This window comes from Phascolarctos cinereus, unplaced genomic scaffold, assembly GCF_003287225.1.
Source record: "Phascolarctos cinereus isolate Bilbo 61053 unplaced genomic scaffold, phaCin_HiC Scaffold_726;HRSCAF=1367, whole genome shotgun sequence".
In the NCBI taxonomy this organism is placed as follows: Eukaryota; Metazoa; Chordata; class Mammalia; order Diprotodontia; family Phascolarctidae; genus Phascolarctos; species Phascolarctos cinereus.
Genome location: NW_027556098.1, coordinates 240,971,117 through 240,994,423, shown reverse-complemented (window position 1 = coordinate 240,994,423; position 23,307 = coordinate 240,971,117). Strand labels below are relative to the sequence as shown.

General features: G+C 34.3%; 1 protein-coding gene across 6 annotated transcripts in view; it reads right to left on the bottom strand.

Annotated features, from left to right (window-relative positions):
- Positions 1 to 6,497: 6,497 nt before the first annotated feature.
- CACNB4 (calcium voltage-gated channel auxiliary subunit beta 4) overlaps positions 6,498 to 23,307 on the bottom strand; it is a 334,518-nt gene continuing 317,708 nt past the window's right edge. For all 6 annotated transcript variants that reach the window (XM_020970344.2, XM_020970346.2, XM_020970347.2 and 3 more), the window contains one exon: positions 6,498 to 11,109. In XM_020970344.2, the coding sequence (XP_020826003.1) occupies positions 10,849 to 11,109 (261 nt within the window). In that variant the 3' untranslated portion in view covers positions 6,498 to 10,848. The remainder of the gene's footprint in view (positions 11,110 to 23,307) is intronic.

Here is a 23,307-nt window from a genome sequence, read left to right as displayed (position 1 = left end):
AAATGCTTCTAGTCTGTCCCCATTACAGAAAACGTATTTTTTTAATTGACCTCCTCTTTACTCAATGTACAGATTTCATGTAGAGGCCTTGGCTGTAGCAACAGCTGGAAGAGGGAACTAGTGCAATTTGTTCTAGTATGAAGTTTGTAATTCAGTTTGGTTTATGTCTGATTCAAAGTACACCCTATTTTACTAAAAGAGAGATGTAGAATCTGGCTTAGTAGAGGCCAACTTTAGATGGTACTCTCTGAGTAACTGATTAAAAACTGTTTCGTAATAGTCAACAAACATTCAGTAAGGTTTACTATGTGATAGGCAGAGCGCTAATTGCTGGGAAGACAAAGAAAGGCAAAAAAAAAATTGCTGTCCTCAAGGAGCTTACATTCTAACGGGAAAGACAATCATGAAAATAACTACATATAAGATATATACAGAGCAGATGGAAAGTAATCTCAGAGGGCTTCAAAGGTACTAGCATCTTTGAGGTCTAGCAAAGGTCTTTCACAGAAGGTGATATTTGAGTTGAATCTTAAAGGAAGCCAGGGATTCTTAGAGGTGGAGATGAGGAAGGAGAGTGTTCCAGGCATGGAGGACAGACAGTACAAATCCACAGAGATGAAAGATGTGGTGTTGTGTATAAGGAATAAACAAGCCAATGTGACTGGATCTTAGAGTGCATGGAGGACAGCTGTTGGTAAGAATTTATTAGCTACCGTGTGGCAGGCACTATGCCAAATGCTAGATATCCAAAAAACAAAAAAGTTTCAGACCTAAGGGAGTTCACATACTATTGGAGAGAAAATGTGCTAGGTATATATGAGATGTAAACAGAGTATATGGAAAGCAGTCTCAGAGGGGAAGACAGCAGTAGCTGGGATGACCAGGAAAAGCCTCCTGGAGAAGGTAGATCTTGAGGAGAATTTAATTAAGGGAAGCCAGTGAAACCAGGTGGCAAATGCAAGGGCCAGAGTATTACAGGGGGACAACTAATGCAAAGGCAAGGAGACCTAAGATGGAAAATCATATCTGAGGAGCTGCAGGTAAGGCAATGTAGCTATATTTTACAGGTTGTGTGCAGGGGAGTAAAGGCGAGAAGACTGGAAAGGCAGGGCTAGGTTATGAAGAGCTATGAATGTAAAACAGAGGAGCTTATATTTGATCCTGGAGATAATAGGAAACAATTCAAGAAGAGTTAGATAAGACTGAAACATGATTGAACAACAACAAAAGTTTATCGAGGGGGAGGTGACATAGTTAGACCTGTGCTTTAGAAAAATCACCTTGGCAGCTAAGTGGATGATGGATTGGAGCAGGGAGACCAATTAGAATGTTCTTGCAATAAGCCAGGACAGAGATGATGAGGGCCTGAATTAGAGTGGGTGTATATACATGTATATATGTGTGTTTATGTATGTGTATATATGTATATATATATATGTATGATGTCATAAAGGCATAAACTGTAAAAATTTCACATATTTGGCAATTTAGCTTAGAATTTTGCTTTGCTTCAACCAGATACATTGGAAAGAAAAGCCATAATATAATGATGAGTCAATTAATAAACATTTAAGAGCCTACTATGTGCCAGGCATTATGCTCTTAACTTCTCCTTAGTCTCCTTTTTCTTATCTGTCAAATGGAGGAAATAATTGTTATTATTTGCCTAAGAGGGTATTGTAAATATAAAATGACATAACACATGTGAAAGTACTTTGAAAACTAAGTTGTTATATAAATAGAAGGCATTATTGGTAATAATGTGACTACTGAGTTTAACAGGAACTTAACTACAGTACAAATTGCGGAGAAAAGATTTAAAACTTTATCATAGGTCCCCTTCTGGTCAAAATCTTATTAATATGATTCAAGTATTTCATTAATTAAGAAAATCAAAGGATGTCCAAAGCAACACAGTGACTGGTAAAAATGACATAGGGCAATATCAGAAAAAGTATAGGAGCATAGGAACCTGGCTCACTCCTGTATATTTATGATAGTTGCCTTCCCAGTAAGATCAGATGTGAAACAAGGATGTCTTCTGTCACTAATATTATTTAATATTGTATTGGAAATCCTAGCAATGGCAATGAGAAGAAAAAGAAATAGACAGAATCAAAATAGGGAATAAGATAATAAAACTATCTCTCTTTTTGCAGATGATATGATGATATACTTGGAAAATCCCAGACTGAACTAAAAAGTTAGTTGAAACAATAATTTTAGTAAAGTAGCAGGATATAAAGTGAATCCACATAAATCATCAGCAGTTCTATACATCACAAACAAAACCCTGCAAGAAGAGATAGTAAAAGATGCCCCATTTAAAATAACTCTAGACAGTATAAAATACCTGAGAGTATACTTGCCAAAACCAACCCAGGAACTATATAAACAAAATTATAAAAAAAGCTTTTTATACAAATAAAATCAGATTAAATAATTGGAGGGATATTAATTGTTCATGGGTAGGCAGAGCCAATATAATAAAAATGACAATTTAACCTAAACTAATTTATATATTCAACACTATCCCAATTAAATTACCAAAAATTATTTTACTGAATTAGAAAAAAATAGTAACAAAATTCATTTGGAACAACAAAAAGTCAAGGATATCAAAGGAACTAATGAAAAAATGTGAAGGAAGGAAGTTTAGCAATACTAGATCTTAAACTATATTATAAGGCAGTAATTATCAAAACTATCTGATACTGGGTAAGAAATAGAAAGGCAGATCAATGGAACAGAGTAGACATACAATTTACATCAAAAAATAAATATAGGAACCTTGTATTTGAGAAATGTAAAACTTAAGATTTTGGGATAAGAATTTATTATTTGGTAAAAATTGTTGGGAAAACTGGAAAACAATATGGCAGAAACTGGGCATAGACCAATATCTTACACACCATTTACCAAGGTAAGGCCAAAATGGATACATGATTAGATATAAAGAGGGATATTACAAGAAAATTAGAACATGGAACATAATACTTTTCTTTAACTTCTTTGGCAGTGTTAGTCAACAAGCATTTATCAAGTGCTTACTATGTATCATGTGGATTGTAATATTTTCCTAGAACTTTTAGCCCATCAATTACATTTTGTTGATTTCTGTTTCATGTATATTTATTATCCAGAAGAAATCTATAACCTCCCTGAGGGTACATGTCATATTCTAGAGGACAATTAATTTATTTTGGGGAAAGGACGTTAACAGACTGGAGTATGTCCAGAAGAGGGCAGTCAGAATTGTTATAGGGCTGGAGACCATACCATACAAGAATTGGTTGATGGAGAGGCCTGGAGAGAGGACAAAAGGTTGGGGTTGGGTGACATGATAGTTGTTGCATAGCATGTGATGGGTTATTTGGTTATTTTGCTTGGTCCCAGAGGTGTAGAACTAGAAGTGTAAGTTGCAGGGAGGCAGATTTTGGCTTTGTTGAGGTAGGGAAAAACCTTTTAAAAGCTAAGGGCTAGAATGGGCTGCCTTAGGTCCCATTGGATTCCCTATCATCAAACAGGGCCTTGATGATCACTTGACAGAGAAGTTGTAGAGAGGATTCTTATTCAGTATAAGTTGAAAACTAAATTGCCTTTGAGGTTTCCTTAAGCTCTGAGGTTCTGCAATTCAGTTCAATTCAATAAGGTTTTATCGAGTATCTATTGTACTATATATAAGAAACTGTACTATATGGAAGTGTTTTTCTTTTGTTTATACCTGCTTCTCACTCCCCATCCCCCATAAAGCAGTTCAGTAAATACTTAATTTAATACTTAAAATATACAAGAGGATATTTCCCAATGGATTTAAGCCTTTCCCAATATCATTAACAATATTAACAAACCTTTTTCAAATGCTTCATTTATGCATATAAAAGACTAGAACAACTGATGTTCAAAATCTTGCCCCAAACTTCATTCAACACTAGAACAACTGGTATTAAAATTTTGCCAAAATATTTCAGCAAACTCATAAAGAAGATTGGTTAAATCAATTTAATTGCATGTTTATTGAATAACTGTGTTAGTCTAGATGATTTCGAACTTCTCTTTCAACAATTCTATTATTTGTATAATATATACGAGGGAATGTGCTAAGTGCTTTGTACAGTCTGTTGGTGCATAAACAAAACAGGTTTATTAATAATTATTCATTTTTCAATTGACTAATTTGGCATTTTATACCAATAGCTTAATACATTTTTCCTAATTTAAATTTTTAAGCTCCAATTTATTCTCAGAATTTTAGTGGATTTTTTTTTCCATGATGCTACCAATGCTTCAGAAGAACCTGTAATAATTACCAGTGGACAATTGCACAAAAAGTCAAAGTAAAACACTATTTTGGATGTTTTTTTTTCATTTATTATAGAAAAGAAATTTTTTAATGCAGTTGATTTATACACATCTAAATTCCATAAAACAAATCCATAGAAATTAGGATACTGTAAGCATGCAGTCTGCATTTTCTCTGATAAATGTTTCTGTTCACAAAAATAACACATTTTTTTTTCCTTTAAAGCCACTAAAGCAGAGGGAGAGCAAAACATGCAACACTGTACACATTTGCATAGTATATTTTACCCAGCATGCCTTGTAGAATGCTACACATATCTATAGAAGTAAAAACAGGAAGGGATAAATTAATCTAAAAATAAAATGATAAGAAAAGAAATATTTATAACTCTTTTGGTTTAGTAAAGGCAATATATATATATATTAATTTTTAACCACAGAAGAGGAGATGTGGCAATAGCCTGGGAGATAAACAGTCCAAGGCCTAGAGGTGGGGGAGTAGTTTTTATATAATTGTACTGCATTTATGGTGATATCTTTGAATATTTAAGTTTTTACCTTTTCTCTTCAAAATAGCTAATGAGGTTTAAATTGTGTTTTCCAAATAAAGCTGCACTGAGAGGCAAGATAAATTAAAGAATACCTAAATACTATTTCATTGTTAGGACATTTTTATTGATCATTCAGACCTTGGGCTAGGAAAGTTAAATTACTTAAGCATACCAAAAATACATATGAGCACTAATTAAGAGCTCACCTGCACTTAAAATTTACTATTAGTGGAAAAGAAATAAGAATGGTGAATATTATATGCTGTCTTATCACAAAATAAATTATGTTTCCATAGAAGGGAATAAAATTTCAGAGAATAAAATCATTTACATCCACAGATTGCAAGGCTATGAAATTAATTGCTGGAAATGTAGCAGGCAGCAAATGATGGCAAATGAAGTTCAATGAAATTTTAGAACTAAATCTATATGCTTTTTCAAAAATACAATTGCCAAATGTAACAATGGATTTTGTTGTAAATTTGTGCTATAACAAATGTGCTTCTTTCTCCTTGCTCTATTTTCATATTATTGGCAAAATATATATTTTATGATTTTGTACTGTACAATATATGTATTTGCTACATAACTTGATTTTCTAGTGCTAATACAGATTAGAAGTAATAACGAAGGTTTATTTTGGCAATAAAATGTTATTCTTTTAATAATGTCCCAGAAAATATTTGTAAGGCATATGAAAAACAGTATGCAACAACATAGCATTAATGATCCTGCGTCTCTAATACATCCCTCATTCATACAGAACTCTGACTGATTTCAGTAAGAGTTTTGTGTGTAAATGGCATGTAAGTATCAGGACTAGGCCCTAAACAAGTATATTTAGTAGCCATTAGTTGAAAAATTTAAGTGCTTGAAGTAGACCAAGAACACTTCCAAAGTATTGTAAAGCTAGAGACCAACCTCTTGTTTCTATGGACAGTCTCACTGTAACTCTTTCTAAGTTTTAAGAAAGGAACCACCAAATATATCCTCAATCACAGTAAATACATTTTAAAAAGTTTTCTACTATACTTTCCCCCTCCATGTAGGTCAAAAGAAGCAAAGCTAAAGTTTCATACATGTAAATATGTCTCCCAAATCAGAAAAAAACTACTGTGATTCAATCTTATTTATATGATTTTCATTGCAAATAGAGTATACAGCCCTTCATACAAGTTCATTTGATGATGTATTTTCTATTCTACTACCAAAATGTCCCTTTTCAAAAAAACAAAGTATTTGTTGTAAAATAAGCAACAAGAAGACTAAATGGATAGCTACAGTAAGGTGTATTTTCTTTGAGAAAAAGTATTCCAATAAAAGAAGAACATTTTCCAAAATAATTATGCATTTTAAAGATGTGGTGGCTTTGTCAGTGTACACAAACCAATTTTACTGTTTTGACTGACTCAGGTCATTAAAAAACAAAAAGTCAAAATGGTCATTTGGCAATTGTTACATTGACTCTTCAATTCTTTTGGTTGTTTAAGTTAGTCAAAAGGGTCACATTGGCCTGTGCATATAAACACAGCCTGAGTGAAATATCTGGATTACTAGCAGTAGCAGTACTAGCAATGTTTTAAAGTGCTCATACTACTTAAAAGGCATAAAGAACTAATGAAACAAATTACAATCACACAAGAGTTTTCATTCATAAGTCATTTATAGTTGAGTCCTAGATGATTCAAAAACAGAAAATGAAGAACCACATGCAACACGGTCATGAAATTTAAAAGCAAATTTTAAAAAGGTTAAGAAACACATATAATTTATTCTGGAAAGTTTCTGTATATATGTAGCCTTTTGATAAAATGGGCAACCCAAGATTATGCAAAGCCTTACACAGTAAATGGTTAATATATGCTCTAAATGTCAATAAGAGCAGTAAAAGGTCCAGAAAGCTCTGAATTTGTAATCAAGCACAACATAAAGATTTAGAATGCAAAAACTTCTCTTTTTTGGGGGGAGCAGTCCAGTAATTGCACAAATTACACAAGACAAAACTATCTAATCAGGGTTTCCCTGCCCCCCTTCCTATGATGACTTGTTTATCAAGATGATCTTGAGTCTGAGGATAACCTTTTACTGGATGCAAAGTACCTTAGGGAGGAAGGAATGAAAGGAGCTAGTTGGAAACAAAACTTCAAGACTTAAAGGAAAACAGAACTAAGCATATGAAATGAATTTCACTTTGCAGCAAGGTTAGCAATAGTAAAGATTTCATCACTACTTATTGGCAGATTTTTTTTTTCTTCAAGGGAGGCTGTCTTCTGTAGAGAAGAGGTAGTATAAATAAATATATAGGTCAAATTACTCTAGAGGCTACACATTTTTATTTGTTAATTTTCAGCAAACATCAAAATAAAATTGAATAACTAAGAGAATATGCTACTAGCATGCAGATTAAGGTTACCTAGAAGTACTCTTCACTGATACGCCCTAGGTTTCAATAGAATTTTCATGATATGTTCACTTTTAAGATTTTTAAGTTGGAAACCTACTTTTGGTATGACTTTCTCCCTCTTGCACCCCTTGTCCCTCCCTCCCCCCCTTCCTGAATTTTAAGTTCCCCAAAAGTAACGACAACAACAACAACAAAAGTTCAAGTATGCAGGTAAGAAGAGGTTAACAGATTCCAAAAATATATTTTGCCCAAAAAAAAAGCAAAAACAAAACAAACCTATTAGAAGAGAATAAATAATTATCTCAGAAATTTGTCCTATATTAAAAAAAATATCTCCCTGTGGTCTAAGTGCAATGTCTTAACTTGCTCATGTAGTTAAGATTGTCATATTAGCATGGTCTATGAATCTAAATTATTATCAATCTTAGTATTTTCCCAATAAAAATTTACAAAGGTAACAAATAACCATTAATCACTTATAAATATCTAAGTGCTGCTTTTATGCACTGGAGTTAAGCAGTTGACTGCTTACTCTTATTTTATAGTCATATAACCATTAAATTCAATGTTAGAATTGGCAAATTGGCATTATCTCTATTCAGTCAGGACTGCATTAACTCCACAATGTCGCATGAAACCACTGCATAATATATATATCACAAGACAGCTGGCTGACACTGAGGAAGTTCTAATATATATTATAACTCTAAACAATGAGTTAAAAATGGCCCCCCAAACATTGCAGTGCTTATTATTTTCTGGGCTTATTAAAATGGTAAATTTTTAAAATAAATGAACTCTCTTCAAATTAAGCAATAATATGTCTGCAGTTTGTTTTTTTTTTAAAAAGTGCATGATAGTGCTTTCCAGAAATGAATCATTTCATTGTCTAACCTCTAGTTTAGTGTCATTTTTACACAAAATCACTGAAGTTGTTCATTTGGAGATAAAAAGCTTCTTATACACAAAGCAGAGGGAGACAAATATACCAAATTAAAGGAAATATTTAAACAGGGTTATTCAAGAAATTATACCCTTTCCAAAATTGTTCACTTTGGGTTACAAATGGAAAACAAAAGTACTATTGGCACTTGACACAATGATTGATTTTGTGCACACATGATGATTGAATGTCGGACCTCTTTCTTTGTTGGCATGACATGGAAGACTTAAAAACAAGACTTCAAGAGGTTTTGAAAATAAAGTACTTTTAAAAATTGGAAATAATATAGTCATCTCGTTTATCTAAAAATATATATAAATGCTGTTGTAGCTACCTGCCATAAAATGTACATATCTTCAAGCAGCTAAGTGATCAGATAGCTAATTCTACTACAGAATAAAGCTGAACAGCTGTCTAGTCTAGAGTTATACATCTCAGTGTATTTTTTGCAAGGAATATTTTAATGCACACAAACAAAAACTGGTAAAGCTTATAGAAAAATGTTTTGCCTAGTGTTTTCTTTCTCATGCAAGTATGAGTGCTGTACATGTGATAAATATTTTAAATTATTGGACAATACTCTTCTATGCTCTGAATTAAAGTGAAAAACATGTCACATTATATCTTTGTTCAATTATTAATGGATGCAGCTCTTTTGAGTCTCTTTACTGATGGTCCTAATCATCTGTATACTTCTCTAGAGATGGCAAAACAACCCTAAAAGTCAGTGCCATATCTATTAATGTTTTTGAGTTGTATCAACTGACCGAAGTGACTTAAATGATTAATAGTTATCCTTATTGTAAGCTAACCATGATCATTATGAGATGTACACAGTGAACAAGAGGAGAAAGGAAGGTGGGGAAGGGCACAGGGAAGGGAATTATAGAGGATGTCAAAATTTTTGTAACTGATCCAGAAAATATAAGATATCATCATGGTCAGGAAAATTATTTAATTGTTATGGACCTTGATAGCTTAAATATTAAGATGCTTGGGGAAGAAAATAAGATAATATAAAATTAATAATTATCATTTTTCAAAAATAGGTTTCATGACATGAACCAGTATAAAAGGATTTTTACGCCTGGTCCTGTCAGGCTTTTAGAAAATGCATGCATTTTGGACTTTTAGAAATAATTCTTTGCTTTATAGACACTGGTGTGTTGTATAAAATGGTCAGTTCCAATAATTTCTTGGATCATACTGGATCTAAGGCTTCTTTGATAATGTAAGACACAAGGTCCCCAATTACATAAATGTATCCACTGGAAAAATTGTGAAGTCTCAGTAGGTGAAAAGGAGTGCTCTTTAGAAATAAGGCAGCATCATTTCCAAATTCTTCATAATATAATTCTGTGCATTAAAAATGTCAGCACTATCATTTTAGTGAGCAGGTATTTCTGATTCTGTTTATTTTTTATTGCAAGCTCTTTAATCTGATCATTCATTTCAAAAAATTTATTTACTAGCATCATTTTGTATAAACACTGCTTTCAATATCAAAATTGAAAGTGACTACTTTAAAAAATCCTTCTGAATATGGTTATGAAGAAATATTTATATAGGGCTGGGATAATCAGACATTCAAAGACAGACTGGATGATGCAGTGGAAAGGTACTCAATTGTGCTGGCAGGTAAGTACTGAATTTATGTTTGTGATTACTGGAATGGATCAATTCCCACCTAGAAGAAAGTGCAAATGAGAGGATGTCACATTTTTTTCCTAGCTCACATTATATTCCTGGGCATGTGTATTTGTGCTCAGATTGATCAAAGGCAGGACAACACTCCATCTTATATTTCATAGTACCAGTAATACTTTGTTTTGTTCATGCCATTCTCTTTACCACTGCTGAAAAAATACCAATTTTCATTGCCAACTTCTACAAAAATAATGGTAGTGACTAAACATAAAGAAAAATACTTTGATGGCAACAGCCGTGCCAGGAAAACAGAAAAAAAAATTTCAATCCTATGAAAACTGTGTAACTGCTGCATTAATTTAGATTTTTGGCACTACCAACATTTTACATTTGGTTAAATTTGAAAAAGCCATTCTGGAAATGTTAACACATAATAAAATGTTTATGTATTTCAACCTTAAGTGTAAATTTAGCTTCCAGCAAATAAATACTGTAGCTTTTTTTTTTTTGGCTTGTATTGAACATTGTGATTTTCTTTATTAGCATTTTTTAAAATTTTCAATTGATTGCAACATGCTCAAGTAGACTTTCTAGTCAATTCACCCAAATTCCAACAGGAATTGGTTTATAAATTGGTTCCAACTGGAACTGGTCATTTGGAATTTCCAGCACAGGAAATTATTTTATATGTGCCTTGATAAGTACCCTAAATTACAAACTGATGTGTCTAATACCTAATGAAGGAAAAGGTAGTTATAATGTAAATGTCACACTAAAAAAAACACAACTATATGACTGGGCATCTAATTTCCCTCTAACATTAGGGCTTGATGTACTTTTTTTTTTTTTGCCCTTTACCTACCACCAAATGACAGCAACTTATAAGCACAGCAAACACTATGCTTGACCTGCCAAGTTAAGATGATTAGTTTGTCCTAGTTATGTTATGGCAAACTGTCAACTGATGAATACTATCCCCCCTCCCCCCCAGGTTCTTAAACTCAAAGCCTATGTCGGGAATCATGGCTATATCCCCCAGGTGAACCTCGATTCCTATGGGGTTTATAAGTGTCCTGATATGAGTCAGAGTACTCTTCTTCCACAAGAGGGTAATGATCTCGGCTGTGTTGAGAACTGGAAGACAAGCGGTTCCTGCTCTTCCGGGCCCTTTCATTGTGATAATTTTCATCAGAGGCCATCAGACTTCGTCTTTCAATTGGAGAGTTCTCAGTAGAGTGGTTGCTGTGCCTCATGCGCTGGCTCTAAAAATATCAGATAATTCATTGATTAAAGAAAGTCAGCTTAATTTCACCGTTATGGACCTTCAAAACGTCAACGTGTGGCACAGTAACTATATTTATGTGGACTATCTATATGATAAGATGCTAAAAGCCTAGTTTCCTGAAGCATACACCAGATAATCAAATATTTTGACCTATGGAGCAGTTTCATATTTCCTTCAAATGGAAAAACACTTCATCAGAACAGTTTTTTAAGACATATTTTTATTATTTAAAATAAGAGCTAATAACTAATAAATAGCATTATTACCAAAAACTTTCTTTTTACTTTCTTCTTAAGAGTTCCTTAGAATAATCAGTTGATAAAATAGTAGCTCTAGCTTCTCCTCAGCCCAGGCACTCAGTACATTTGATAAGCTGAAAACCCTACGTGACCCTTGCTTCTTTCCTCAATGTAACCTCTTTGTTAGTCAGGTTTCCTACTGATATTAGCTAGTCTATTATTCACCACTGTCCCTTTGTAAAGACCTTTTAAAATTTGTTGGAATATCTTGGTATAGTCAATATTTAGATAATTTGTTGCATACAGATATTAAATTTATTTTGGAAAATGCTGCATGCTAAGTTTACCTAAAACTCAAGATCTGAAGGGTTATGTACAACAGACTATTAAAAGGATAGCAAATACCAGGGTGTATTTGGGAAAGGGTTTAGGGACAAAAAATGCTTGTTCGGTACAGAATTAGGGTAGAAGAGTTACAGTTTGAGCTCCCATAGCCTGTTGTCATATACTTGCTGAATAAAGCAAAGAGATTAAAACTTTCACTCACTCATAACATGCTATCAGGATGCTGTCAGAACTTTGAGTTGTCATAGAAGCTATTGTTTTTCTAATTATTATAATCTGTACCAGCTTCTGGTCCAACACTCCTTCTAATCTAGACTTTCTAATTTTCCTCATTCCTCAGATCAGAAGCTTCAGAGTATACAAAGTAGCTGGTATTTTGTTAGTGAATAGGATCTAAAACCTTAAAAGTAATTTAGGTCAAGTCATACACTTAAAATATCTAGTATACTTGATATGAATATCAGCTATTTATAGCAAAGAACTGTATTACTATTCTCCATGTTAAACATGTGATATATATATACAATTGAAAGTTGTGTTAAAGAGAATTAAAATACCCCAAAATGCATTGAGTTCTCCTTGTAAAAAATAAGAATTATTTCACCACAGAGAAGTAACTTGAAATCCACATGATTATTTGTTGTATTATTAGTTTCCTCAACTGTAAATATCAGTAATTTTTCTTTTTTTCCCTACTTTACTGACCCTGTGTCAAGTCATACTTGAAAAGTAGACTACAACTCCCAGCAGTTCTTGGCTAGTCAAAGCATGACTACTCTTTGCCTGCCCTCCAGAATTTATCCCAGCCCTAGTAAATTTTCTATGTTCCCTGATGTTCCTGGTCCTCTCTTTTCTTGGTACTTTGTACCTGTATCTCCTTCTTCCAATATTCTATTAATTGATTACCAACAAAATAACATAGCTTGGGCTTGGTAAACAAATGCTTCTTTTTTGCTCTGTTCTTGGGGCTTCTTACCTGCACCCTGCCCACCATTTGGAACATAATACCTGGTGAGATCTTGATTAGCAGTAGGACTAGATGAATTTTAAAGTGTCTTTCAGTAATGATGTTCTATGACTTTTTAAAATTTGTCTCACTTTTTAATAACTATGTATTTCACTTCAATCTAGTTGAATCTGATTCTCTTCCTTATATTCTTTTACCTTATTTTAATGAGAATGTAATTAATCTCTGCAAAACCCCTACTATATTTCTGGTACTGTTACTTTAAGGACCTTTTCATATGGAGAAGTTTAGTGCTGAGAAGGGTAGAAAAAATACTTATTTGTAAAGAGTTATATCAACAGGTATATGATTTAAGACACTGCCTCTGGCACAGATGAACAGTTTGATGCCTCATCTGTAAAATGAGCTGGAGAAGGAAATGGTAAACCAGTCCAGTATCTTTGCCAAGAAAACCCTAAATGGGGTCAGGAAGAGTTGGACACAACTGGAAAGAACTCAACAACAATAAAAAGGAGTAGGAAAAGAAGTTTGGTTTAATTAAAAATTGCTGCTATATGAAGAAACAGTTTTCAGATGGAATTTGACCAATTTTCATCAGAAAATGAACCTGGCATATATATAATGACAACCTTGTAAAAGATAGAAGGTGATGCCCAATCTCTATGTGAATAGATTGATCAAGAGGTTTAAAGAACTTTTATTTATTAAAAACTTGGAAATATGAGTATGAAGAAAGAATTTCAAAGACACAAAATGAAATGGAAGACTATCTTGTGAATTTATAACTGCAGGGGATAAAACTATTTGGAGACTGAGGTATGATTAAATAAGTTCTGTTGATCTCTTAAAGGAAATTGGTGTTTACTGTTTAAGTGAAAGGCAAGTTATTGGTGTCCCAAGTTATCATTTCAACTACTGAAAGGTATGGGAGTTCAGAGCTAAAGGCTGAAAGTAGGACTGAAAAAAAAAGATGAACTTGGAAACAGAAGACTGATGAATCAAAGAAGAGTCAGAAAAACATTTATAATAGAGGTGTGTTTAAAGATACTAACAGCTACTTTCTGACAGAAGGCTTTTAGCTTTCTGACTTGTAATTGATTGACAACAGGTTCACCCTCATTAGACAAGAGCTTCTGTTCCAGATACTGCTCTTCAGCACTCCATAGAGTTGAAGACTCTGAGAAGTATCTGTTGCCCTTTGCTGCTGCCTCTCCTCACCTATTTTAAGAGGGAAAAGCAGATTTTTGCAGTTGCTTGGTTGATGCTGAGATTTAATTGGACTATGCAGAACCCCGGTGAGTAAAAAGCTAAGTAGGGTTTAGAGCAGGGCTTCTTAAACTTTTTCCACTCATGACCTCTTCAGCACTTCTTAAACAAAAAAACTTAAACTGGCCCCAGATGGGACCTTGATCCACAGTTTAAGAAGCACTGGAGAGTCAATCTGAACCATTTTTTGTGATCTCTGTTCTGACTGGACAATTCAGTGTCCAAGTGATTGAATAACTGTCTGGTCTGGCCTGCTCTGGTCTGGTCTGTATAGCCAGATAGGCAGCCAGATGAGATGTGAAGTTCTCTGGTTTAAAAGAAGCTTTTTTTTCCCCCTAAATTAAGAGGTAACACTTTCTGAATGCATTTTAAGAGTGACTGTAAGTCAAAAGAACTTGTAAATGCTACATCAAGTACAAAAGAGAAGAGGATTTGCCCAAAGGGAGAGCAGTGAGAAGCAGCTGATCAGCAGTTTTGGGTGGTACAGATATCCCTGAATGAACCAATAACATCAAAGCTTTCAGTATAGAGTTATATTACCTCAAACACATGGGTTTTTATGATAGGAGAATGTGATCTAGTTTTATGTGTGGATTTTGATTATTTTATGCACTTGCTTAATATATGAGTATTTGTGAGGCTTAAGATCTAAAAAGTGTTATTGTTTTAAGTGGCTGGTTTGTGGAAATAGAAATGCATTGAGAGCTAAGAGCTTGGGTTACGAGGGAGGGGAATTTCTTCTCAACAGGGTTACACTTCAGACTTTGAGGGAATTTGAGTATAGACACATGGGTGGTGATCCTTATCTGGAAAGCTAGGCCTGTCATTGAGAAGGCAGGATAGAGTAAGGAAGCCAATACCTAGAATTACATGTCCATGTACCTATGTGTGATGTGTGAGATCCTTATGGAAGTCCCTACAGTCCTCATGTCACCTGGATATTGCACTTCATTGAGACATAAAGATAACCCTAGGCTTTCAAAAACTATGCCTGTGGAGTAAAACTTCCAATAGATTCTACCATGTGGTTAAGGTTTTGGCCCATTCTCAGAAACAGACAATGTTCTCCAAGGACTATCTTATCGAAGTACAGAAAGGCTCATCACTATTAGGTTAGTCACTAGTTGGCCACAGCAACTCATGAAACAAAGAAAAATAAATAATGGCCCTCAGTACTGAGTCCACTTCTATTTCCGAAGTGATGATGGAGTAGAGGAAAAGGGGGTAAAGCATGTTAAGAATAACAGTTTTATTTTTTACTTTCTATAAGTATTAACTTAGCTAGTTGTATTATAAAGTGGTATTCTTGTCAAAAGATCAACTATTTGACATAGTACTTGAAGAACTAAATCATATCAATCTTGACATTTGTACTATAAATGAAAACACAAAAGAAAATTGCAGATAAATGGAAGGATAGCTTATAGGATCTCCTTGAATTTTTTTTTTCAGAAAAGGGAGTAAGCACAGTTGGTTTGCTTGATCATGCATCCAAAGGCAATAAGAAATATAATTTCAGGAAACACCTGGTCATTTTATATTGTAGGTGCTTGTGGTGAGCATCTGGAAAAGCACCACTATGAGAGTAACTGAAGTTTATGTGCTAATATATGTTGTAAAGGATGAGAAATTTAGAGAAGTTCTACAAAAAAACTAAGTAAGATGCTTCAATTGAAAAAATATATACTTCAGATAGCCATAGGGAAGGATAACAAAAATGTTTTTGAAAATATGGTTCAGGATTAAGAAATGAAAGAGGCCAAAATCTCATGGACAGAAACCTCTCATCTGTACATCATAAATACTATCTTCAAGAAAAGAATCATAAGGCACTAGACATGGTAAAGCTCCAAATAAAATCACTAAGTGATGTCTCAACAGACAGAGAACAACAGATTACCTATTATAAGAGTTATTTCCAAATCAGCTCTGTATGTACAGACTATTGAGTTGTTAAAGCAAAGAGAATATTAAATTAGAATAACGAATAATACTTAGAAAATGCATGCCTATAATTAAAATAATTTCAATTTAACTTATTTCAACAAGCTAATGACATTGAAAAATAGGGAGCAGATAAAAGAGCAGAACAGCACAGATGATCTCTATTTCCTAAGAAAGCTTAATTGTTATAAATCAAATGATATAACGTAGTGGCCCTAAAAACCTGTAAATCACCTTAGCCACCAGAAACTTGATCTTCTTGTCAAGTCAAGAGATATGACAGCCAAGTTCATATATACAAATTTGTAACATCTTACAGAGGAGATAGATAGAAGATTTTAGTAGTATTGCTTCATAAATTTGAGAAATAGAAGAGGTAAAAAGAAGTTTAGGAAGGGCTTGGTAAGAAACTCACTAGGGCCAGATCATCTTAAAAGCAATTCTAGATGAAACTGCAAGAAGGACAACAGACAAAAAAAGGAAAATAAATGTTAGGGCTTTTATAACTAACTTTTTCTCCATCAAGGGGAATGGAATTATCATATTTGACTCTTAACATCACAGACCCATAGTATGCTATTTGAAGAAGTAGAAATGGTCCTGAAGAAAACAAATAAAGGAATAACAGCCACATTAGATGAAGTATATACACAGAAAAAGGTCCATGCTGGAAGCAATGCAATTTTGAGGGCTCTGAAAGATCAATCCTCAAGATATCTGAGAGGATACCAAACATACAAAAAAATCATTAAGAAAAGGTGACCAAGAAAATACCAATAAATATTGACCCATAAGCCTACTATTCCATAACTGCAAAATCTTATGAGAATGTTCTATGCATTCATCAAGAAAATCCTTGCTAAAGATATGAGAAAGGAATAGTGAGGCTTTAGCAAATGTATTCTATAATTGACTGCATCTTTTCTGGCACATGATTGACAAAAAGGTTCAGAAAATACAAAATCCAATTGTGTTCATTGCTTGTTATCTATTTAAAAACATATGATTCAATAGCAAAATGCTATCTTTAAGGTGTCAGTTAAAATGCTCCAAAATTCCTTGAAATGTGAAACAGGGTAACTCTTTGTTCAATGGCCCTCTGGTTATTAATTCCAAGTGAGGAATAAAACCAGCAGCCATGTGCTTTCTAAAGTTGTTCTCTATATTATGGCAGATGTCCAGCAAAGAATCCAAAAGGAAGAATTCTTTATATAGGATGTGTTACTCCAGATAGTCCCATTTATGGATATTGTGCTGTCTACATCAAATTTTGAACATTGTAGTCACCTAAATGAGATCCATAAACACTCAAAAGAGTTTGGCTGAACTCCACCCATGGGACAAATTGACTAGTGGAAGAATGTCTGCTGTTCAGACTATGATGTACAGTTGGGTGATCTGTCATCATGTATATCTTGGACATAGAGAGAAGATGGACAATGAATTGGGTTTAAAATTGAACAGAAAAAAAGGAAGGCTGGCTTGCATTTGGGAAACTGTGTATTACATTTAATGATCACAAGCTTCTTCCTGACACATCTTTTTTTGCACACATATTCTTCCTGTGATGCTGTAAGGATGTGATAGAAGTAAATCCTCACACCAATGAAATCACAGAACCATTGAAATATCAAAATATTCTTTAAAAATTATAATTTATGTTGTCCACTGTCTTATTTTCATTGGGTTTGATACCATATATCAAATATTATAACTTTTCTATATCATAACCTTTATATATTTAGGACTTCCTTTAAAAGCATTTCAAAGAACTACAAAGTCAAGGGCTGAACCAATTACCAAAAATAAATCTTGCTTCCTTAACTTAATAAATTTGTAAGAACCTATGTTTTCATATAAAGCTAACTCAATATAATAGAAATACCATAAAACATTTGACTGATTAAACATATTACTCAATATTCTCTCGCAACCTACAATGGTCCCTAAAGTATTCAGGAGATATTACCTCAAGCTCCATGGAGAATACAACTCAATCAAGCTACTGGAGATCAGTAAAGAGGGCTTGAGAGGGAGAAAATCCAGGCTAAACAAAGTTCAACACAAAAAAAGCTATAATTAAAGTCAGAAGCTGTTCTAGGTCATTAATGACACAAAATAAGAATGCTGGTTCAGGGTCAAGTATCGATATACTTGTTTTCATTTCCCTACCGCCAACATACTTAAAGGCATATTGGGCTGTAGTGAGTCACAGGCCAAGGCCTTACAGCCAACTAAAAGCTGAGAAAGCAAATTGTCTGTTATTAACAAGGTCCTAAACTTCATTGTGAGATCCCCCTTAGGTCTAACACTTAAACTTTCCTCCTTGTTCCGTGCTCTTTGTATAACCTCTGATACAACATACTGATTGCACTGCTATCATCTTCCCTCTCAAGTCAGCATGGCATTAGTTCCTGACTTTAGAATTTCCCTTCTTCGTATTTTCTCTTATTGGACCCAGGCCTAGTATTCATCCTTTCCTGCCAAACCTCTCAAGTCCTCTTCAGGACCAAATGCCCAATATGACAGAGCCCATCAGAAAGTTATACTTTCATCACAATTTTCCCACAGTGGGACAGCAGAAACTTTGCCATTGGATCATCCCACCTACTGATACCAGAGTAAGGAACAATGAACTTGTATTTCCAATTTGTAGGAATTCTTAAGAGCTTCAAGTTCAAAATCTCCATCGGCATTGGCCCACTCTCTCCAGCATGGCCACCTGAGCCATATATGTGTGTATGCACAGCGTGCATGTACAGTGTCTACCTGCATCTTACCAATAGCTTAAGCTACTTATGTTAGTGGTGAGCCATATCCTAATGAGATAGGTCCTAGGTTTCTTTTTTCCTACAAGATTTTTAGCTTCACAAAAGAGAAAACTGTTTCGCAGACATAGACAGAGTCAGACACAGACATAGACATGTTGTACCCTTAGCCCTAATCAGTAGTCTAGCAAACGTGTGCCATCAGTCATAAGCAAAAACAGTGATACAAATGGCTCAGTGAGGACTTGTTACCAGGATGGGAAAATAAACACTAAATGAAAGTCCTGATGATATGTCAGTAGTGTCATCTTCATAATAACTGAACTTCTACATACATATTACAGAAACATACCTCTTAATAAGTCTATTTTAAATTCTTCAGTGTGCTTCCCAGAACTGATCCAAACAAGACAATGAAAATGCTACATCCAGATCAGCTCTACAGTAAGTGAAACCAAGATATAGTTCAGTGGACATACTATATCTACCTTATAGTATTTTTCTCTGTTCATTTCCACCCTTTAAAGCTACTCATTCATATGGTACTTTTTCTACTGATACAGATGCCATTTTATAGCATAGTAATGTAGCTATAATAGCATTTCAGAGAGTGCCATTTATCTCAGAGTTAACTCCACATGGTCTACAATTATGACTATCATTATAACCCATTAAAACAAAACTAGTCATGATGCAGGAAGGTTCAATTGACTACATGTTTCTCACAGTCAGTAAGTTGGGGGTCTCAAATACATTTCAGCAGCTGCTGGGTAAGTGGTAAATAATAATTAATTCAGCAAAGGCAACATTCATTTGGTAGTATAATCACTCTGATTCTCCATGTCTGGGTCTGAACATACTACAATGTACACAAAAGAACAGCAGAGGAGAGAAAATTTTCCATTTATACCCATCTCCACATTCCCTGCTGGAGAATTTCTATGGTTGCTGACTAAGGCAGGATCCTATGCAAGACATTATGTGTGTAGGGGCTATACTTGCACACTTGGAAATATGCTTAGGAACATATTCTATAAGTTCAGCCATGCCTAGATTCTGCACTTTCAAAGAACATCATGGGAGCCCTTGCTAGCTCCCTACTTGGTAGCTGCCATTTGAGTTGCCAAAATGCCAATCTATTGCCAAATGCATAACTGAAACATCCACCATTAGATTTACTTCTTAGGGACTTGTAAGAGTAATATAAATTTTAATAGAACTTAAATATTCTGTTTGATAATTATGACTTATAGTGATACATCAGAAGAATATTAATATTTAAAATATGGATATTCATTTTAGGTCAAAATTTGGGGTCATTAAATAAGCTCTGCAATTTCCATAGGCAATCTTGGTTGATTTCCTCCTTCTATTTAAATCTGGATAGAATCCATGGTCCATCTGCGGTATCTTCCCAAGGCATATACATAGATGATGAGTTATGAGTTGCCTAACCAACTCTATATCATACTTTAGAAAATAGGAATACTTTGTCCACTTGGTTCTTTCTGAGTGGATAGTTATGCCAAACTTTTTTTCAAATGGTTATGCATCTCATCCTGCAAGAACTATAGCATTCCACAATTTAATGCAGCCAGTATAATAGTATCCACAAGTAGGAGCATCTGGAAAATCTCATGATCTAGGTGAAATCCCTTCCTTTTTAACTTGGACTCTCTGCTGGCTGTCTCCCATGAAAGTAGTAAATACCTTTGGTAATCATATCTTCCTGTTTTATGGCTTGCCTGATAATAACAAAGAAGGTATACACAAAGAAGTTTATCCCTGTGGCTACATTTTTCAAGAAATCTCACATAATTTTGATGTATGTTTAAACATTTAAATTGATTATTATATCAAAGGCAATGGAGTGTTAGTAGGCTTCATCACATAATACTATAAATAATGAACTATGTGGAAGAATGAAAGTAAAGAATCCTATCAAAGAAATAGATAATTAAAAAAAAAGAAGGTGAGCTTATTATGTGGTGAGAGCAAGGGACAGCTTTGGGTGGTCTGTATGATCCACTGAATCTTTATGATAACAGGAGAAAGTGATGAAGGCCCCTAGAGTGTTGGGTGGACTCCCTTTAGTGAACTTATGGGGATTCAACAAGCATGAATGGCTTTTGATCAGTATCTCTGGAGAGAACATCCATAGTAATGAGATCACAGAGACATTTAAGAATTAAGTATTAAGACAGTATGTTATTATTGTATGTTGCTCAACATGTGAGGTGCTTTCCCCTAAAGCATTAGGGTAGAGGGTACATCGGAGAGGATACTGAAAGGAGAACAGGATGTGCTAAAGGAAAAATAAGTTAGCTACTTCATAATATGTCTAGACAGAAGTACTTTTCCGAAAGTTGGCTATACCTAATACCTCTAATTCTTTAATATACACTCTTTCCTTATTCTTTTGGATAAGGCTTTTAACTCCACCACTCTACTGAAAACATTCCTTCAAAGGTCTCCAATGATCTCCTAATTGCCAAGTTCAAGAAAACACTGAGAATGCTTCCAAAGTTATGAAGCTGAGTGACTAGGGAAGGTTCAACTGAGAGACAGAAGTTGAAGGAAGGGAAGGAAGATGATGATGAACTCAGTTTTGAACATATTAAGTTTGAGGTAAACACAGGACATTCAGGTGGAGCTGTCCAGCAGATTTTTAAGTGGTCAGCTAGGAGTTCCTGAGAGAGTTTAGCTGTGTAAATACAGACTTGGACAAAGTCCTAGGTTTCTTTGTTTCATCATGGTCTACAAGTGACCATGGTCATGCAAGCAAAGCATAAACTCTGGCAGGCTCTACTAGTTTGGAAAAGCTACAGAATAGTTCTAGCAACAGCCTATGTCTGCTTTCCAGGGATGAACCTGGCTAAGTCTGGAGAACCATGATGATGATAATATAATTGTTATTTATAATAGCAGTTACTATATGCCAGAATTGTGCTAGGTGCTTTCCAAATATCTCATTTAATCCTCACAACAACCCTGTGAGATAAGTGCTATTATGATCATCCTCATTTTACAGATGAGGAAACTGAGGCAGACAGAGGTTAAGTGATTTGCCCAGGATCACAGAGCTATTAAGGACCTGAGGCTTGATTTTACATTTCTGACTCCTGGAGACCAGTACTGGAAAGATGACCACTTAGTGATGAATTCTTTGGCCACTATAACACCCTAAACAAAGAAAATTGCACAATGACTCATAGTTCCATAAGTCTCCTTCAACTTCTCTAGCAACAGTAGCTGAGTGATGGAAAAAGAAGTTACTAAGAATTACACAGTTTTTAGACTAAATATTAACAGAGTTGTTGGAACTGAAAATATGAGATCCTTAGGACCATAAACTTAGAGCTATAAGGGAACCCAACCTACTCATCTTATAGCTTAATAAACTTTGGCTTAGAGAAGTTTAATGACTTGCCTAGGGTCAGACAAATGAATGAGGCAGGATTTTAACTTGACTCCAAGTTCAGTGGTTTATCCAACATATTGAACTGCCTTTTGACCAATGAGTATACACTCTATTGAAGGAACTGAGTTGTGCCAATCTTGATGTTCTCAATATAAAAGAGAAGACAAAAATAAATCACAGCTAAATGCAAAGATGGTTTGAGAGAAAAAAGGCCAAAAAATGTAGTTGGCATAGTTGGTTTCATTGTGCATCCAAAGGTAACAAGAAACATCATTCCTGGGACATTTGGTCATCTTGTATTGTAGTACTCATAAAAAAAAAATTTGCAAAAAGCCCCCAGCATTACTAATGATAATAACAGCTGGTATTTATATAGCACTTTAATGTTTGCAAAAAGCTTTGCAAGACATTGTCTAATGCCCTTGTTGTGCTGCATGAGGAAAAAGAAAGAGTGTTAAGAAAGAAGAAGATGAGGAAAACAGAGAGACTAGACAAAGAAAATACAGAGGTCTGTAATGGATACAGCACGATTTAGAAACTGTAAAGAGATTTTTTCTCAAGATATATGGAATTGGAGAATGACAAACACCGGGAAAATATCAGAAACGATTACACCCTTTAATGAGTTATTAAGAAAATATCAATCACTGCAAGTTATTGCCCATTTTCTTTTCTCTGAAAAAATCCTTATTAGATTAAGCTGCCCATATATTGAATATCCTTGATGAATGAAAAAAGTACAATAAGCATGATATATAAAAGGCAATTGGATTCACATCTACCTTTCAGAATCCTTGTTTTTCTTCAAAGCTTAGCTTATTTGCCACCTCCTCCATAAAGCCTTCCCTAATCTTCACCTGTTGTTAGTGTTCTCCCTTTCATTTTCCTTGTAATATATCTATTTGTATATATTTTGTATCCCTCTAGAAGAATATGAGCTCCTTGAGGACACGGATTATTTTAATTTTGTCTTTGTCTTTCCACCACCTGCTATAGTATCTTTCACAGAATATATATTTAATGAATGTTTGTTGACATGAATTTAATTGGAGAGATGGTCCATAGACCTGCTTCCATTAGAGTATGTATCTTGGAAAGGCAATGAAGATAGGCAACAAACTTGGCCCATTTCAGAAGATGTATATTGCTTCTAATGACTCCAAGCTTATTACTGATACAAGGGACCATCTTTTTAACATCAGAATTCTTCCCATGTTGCTACATG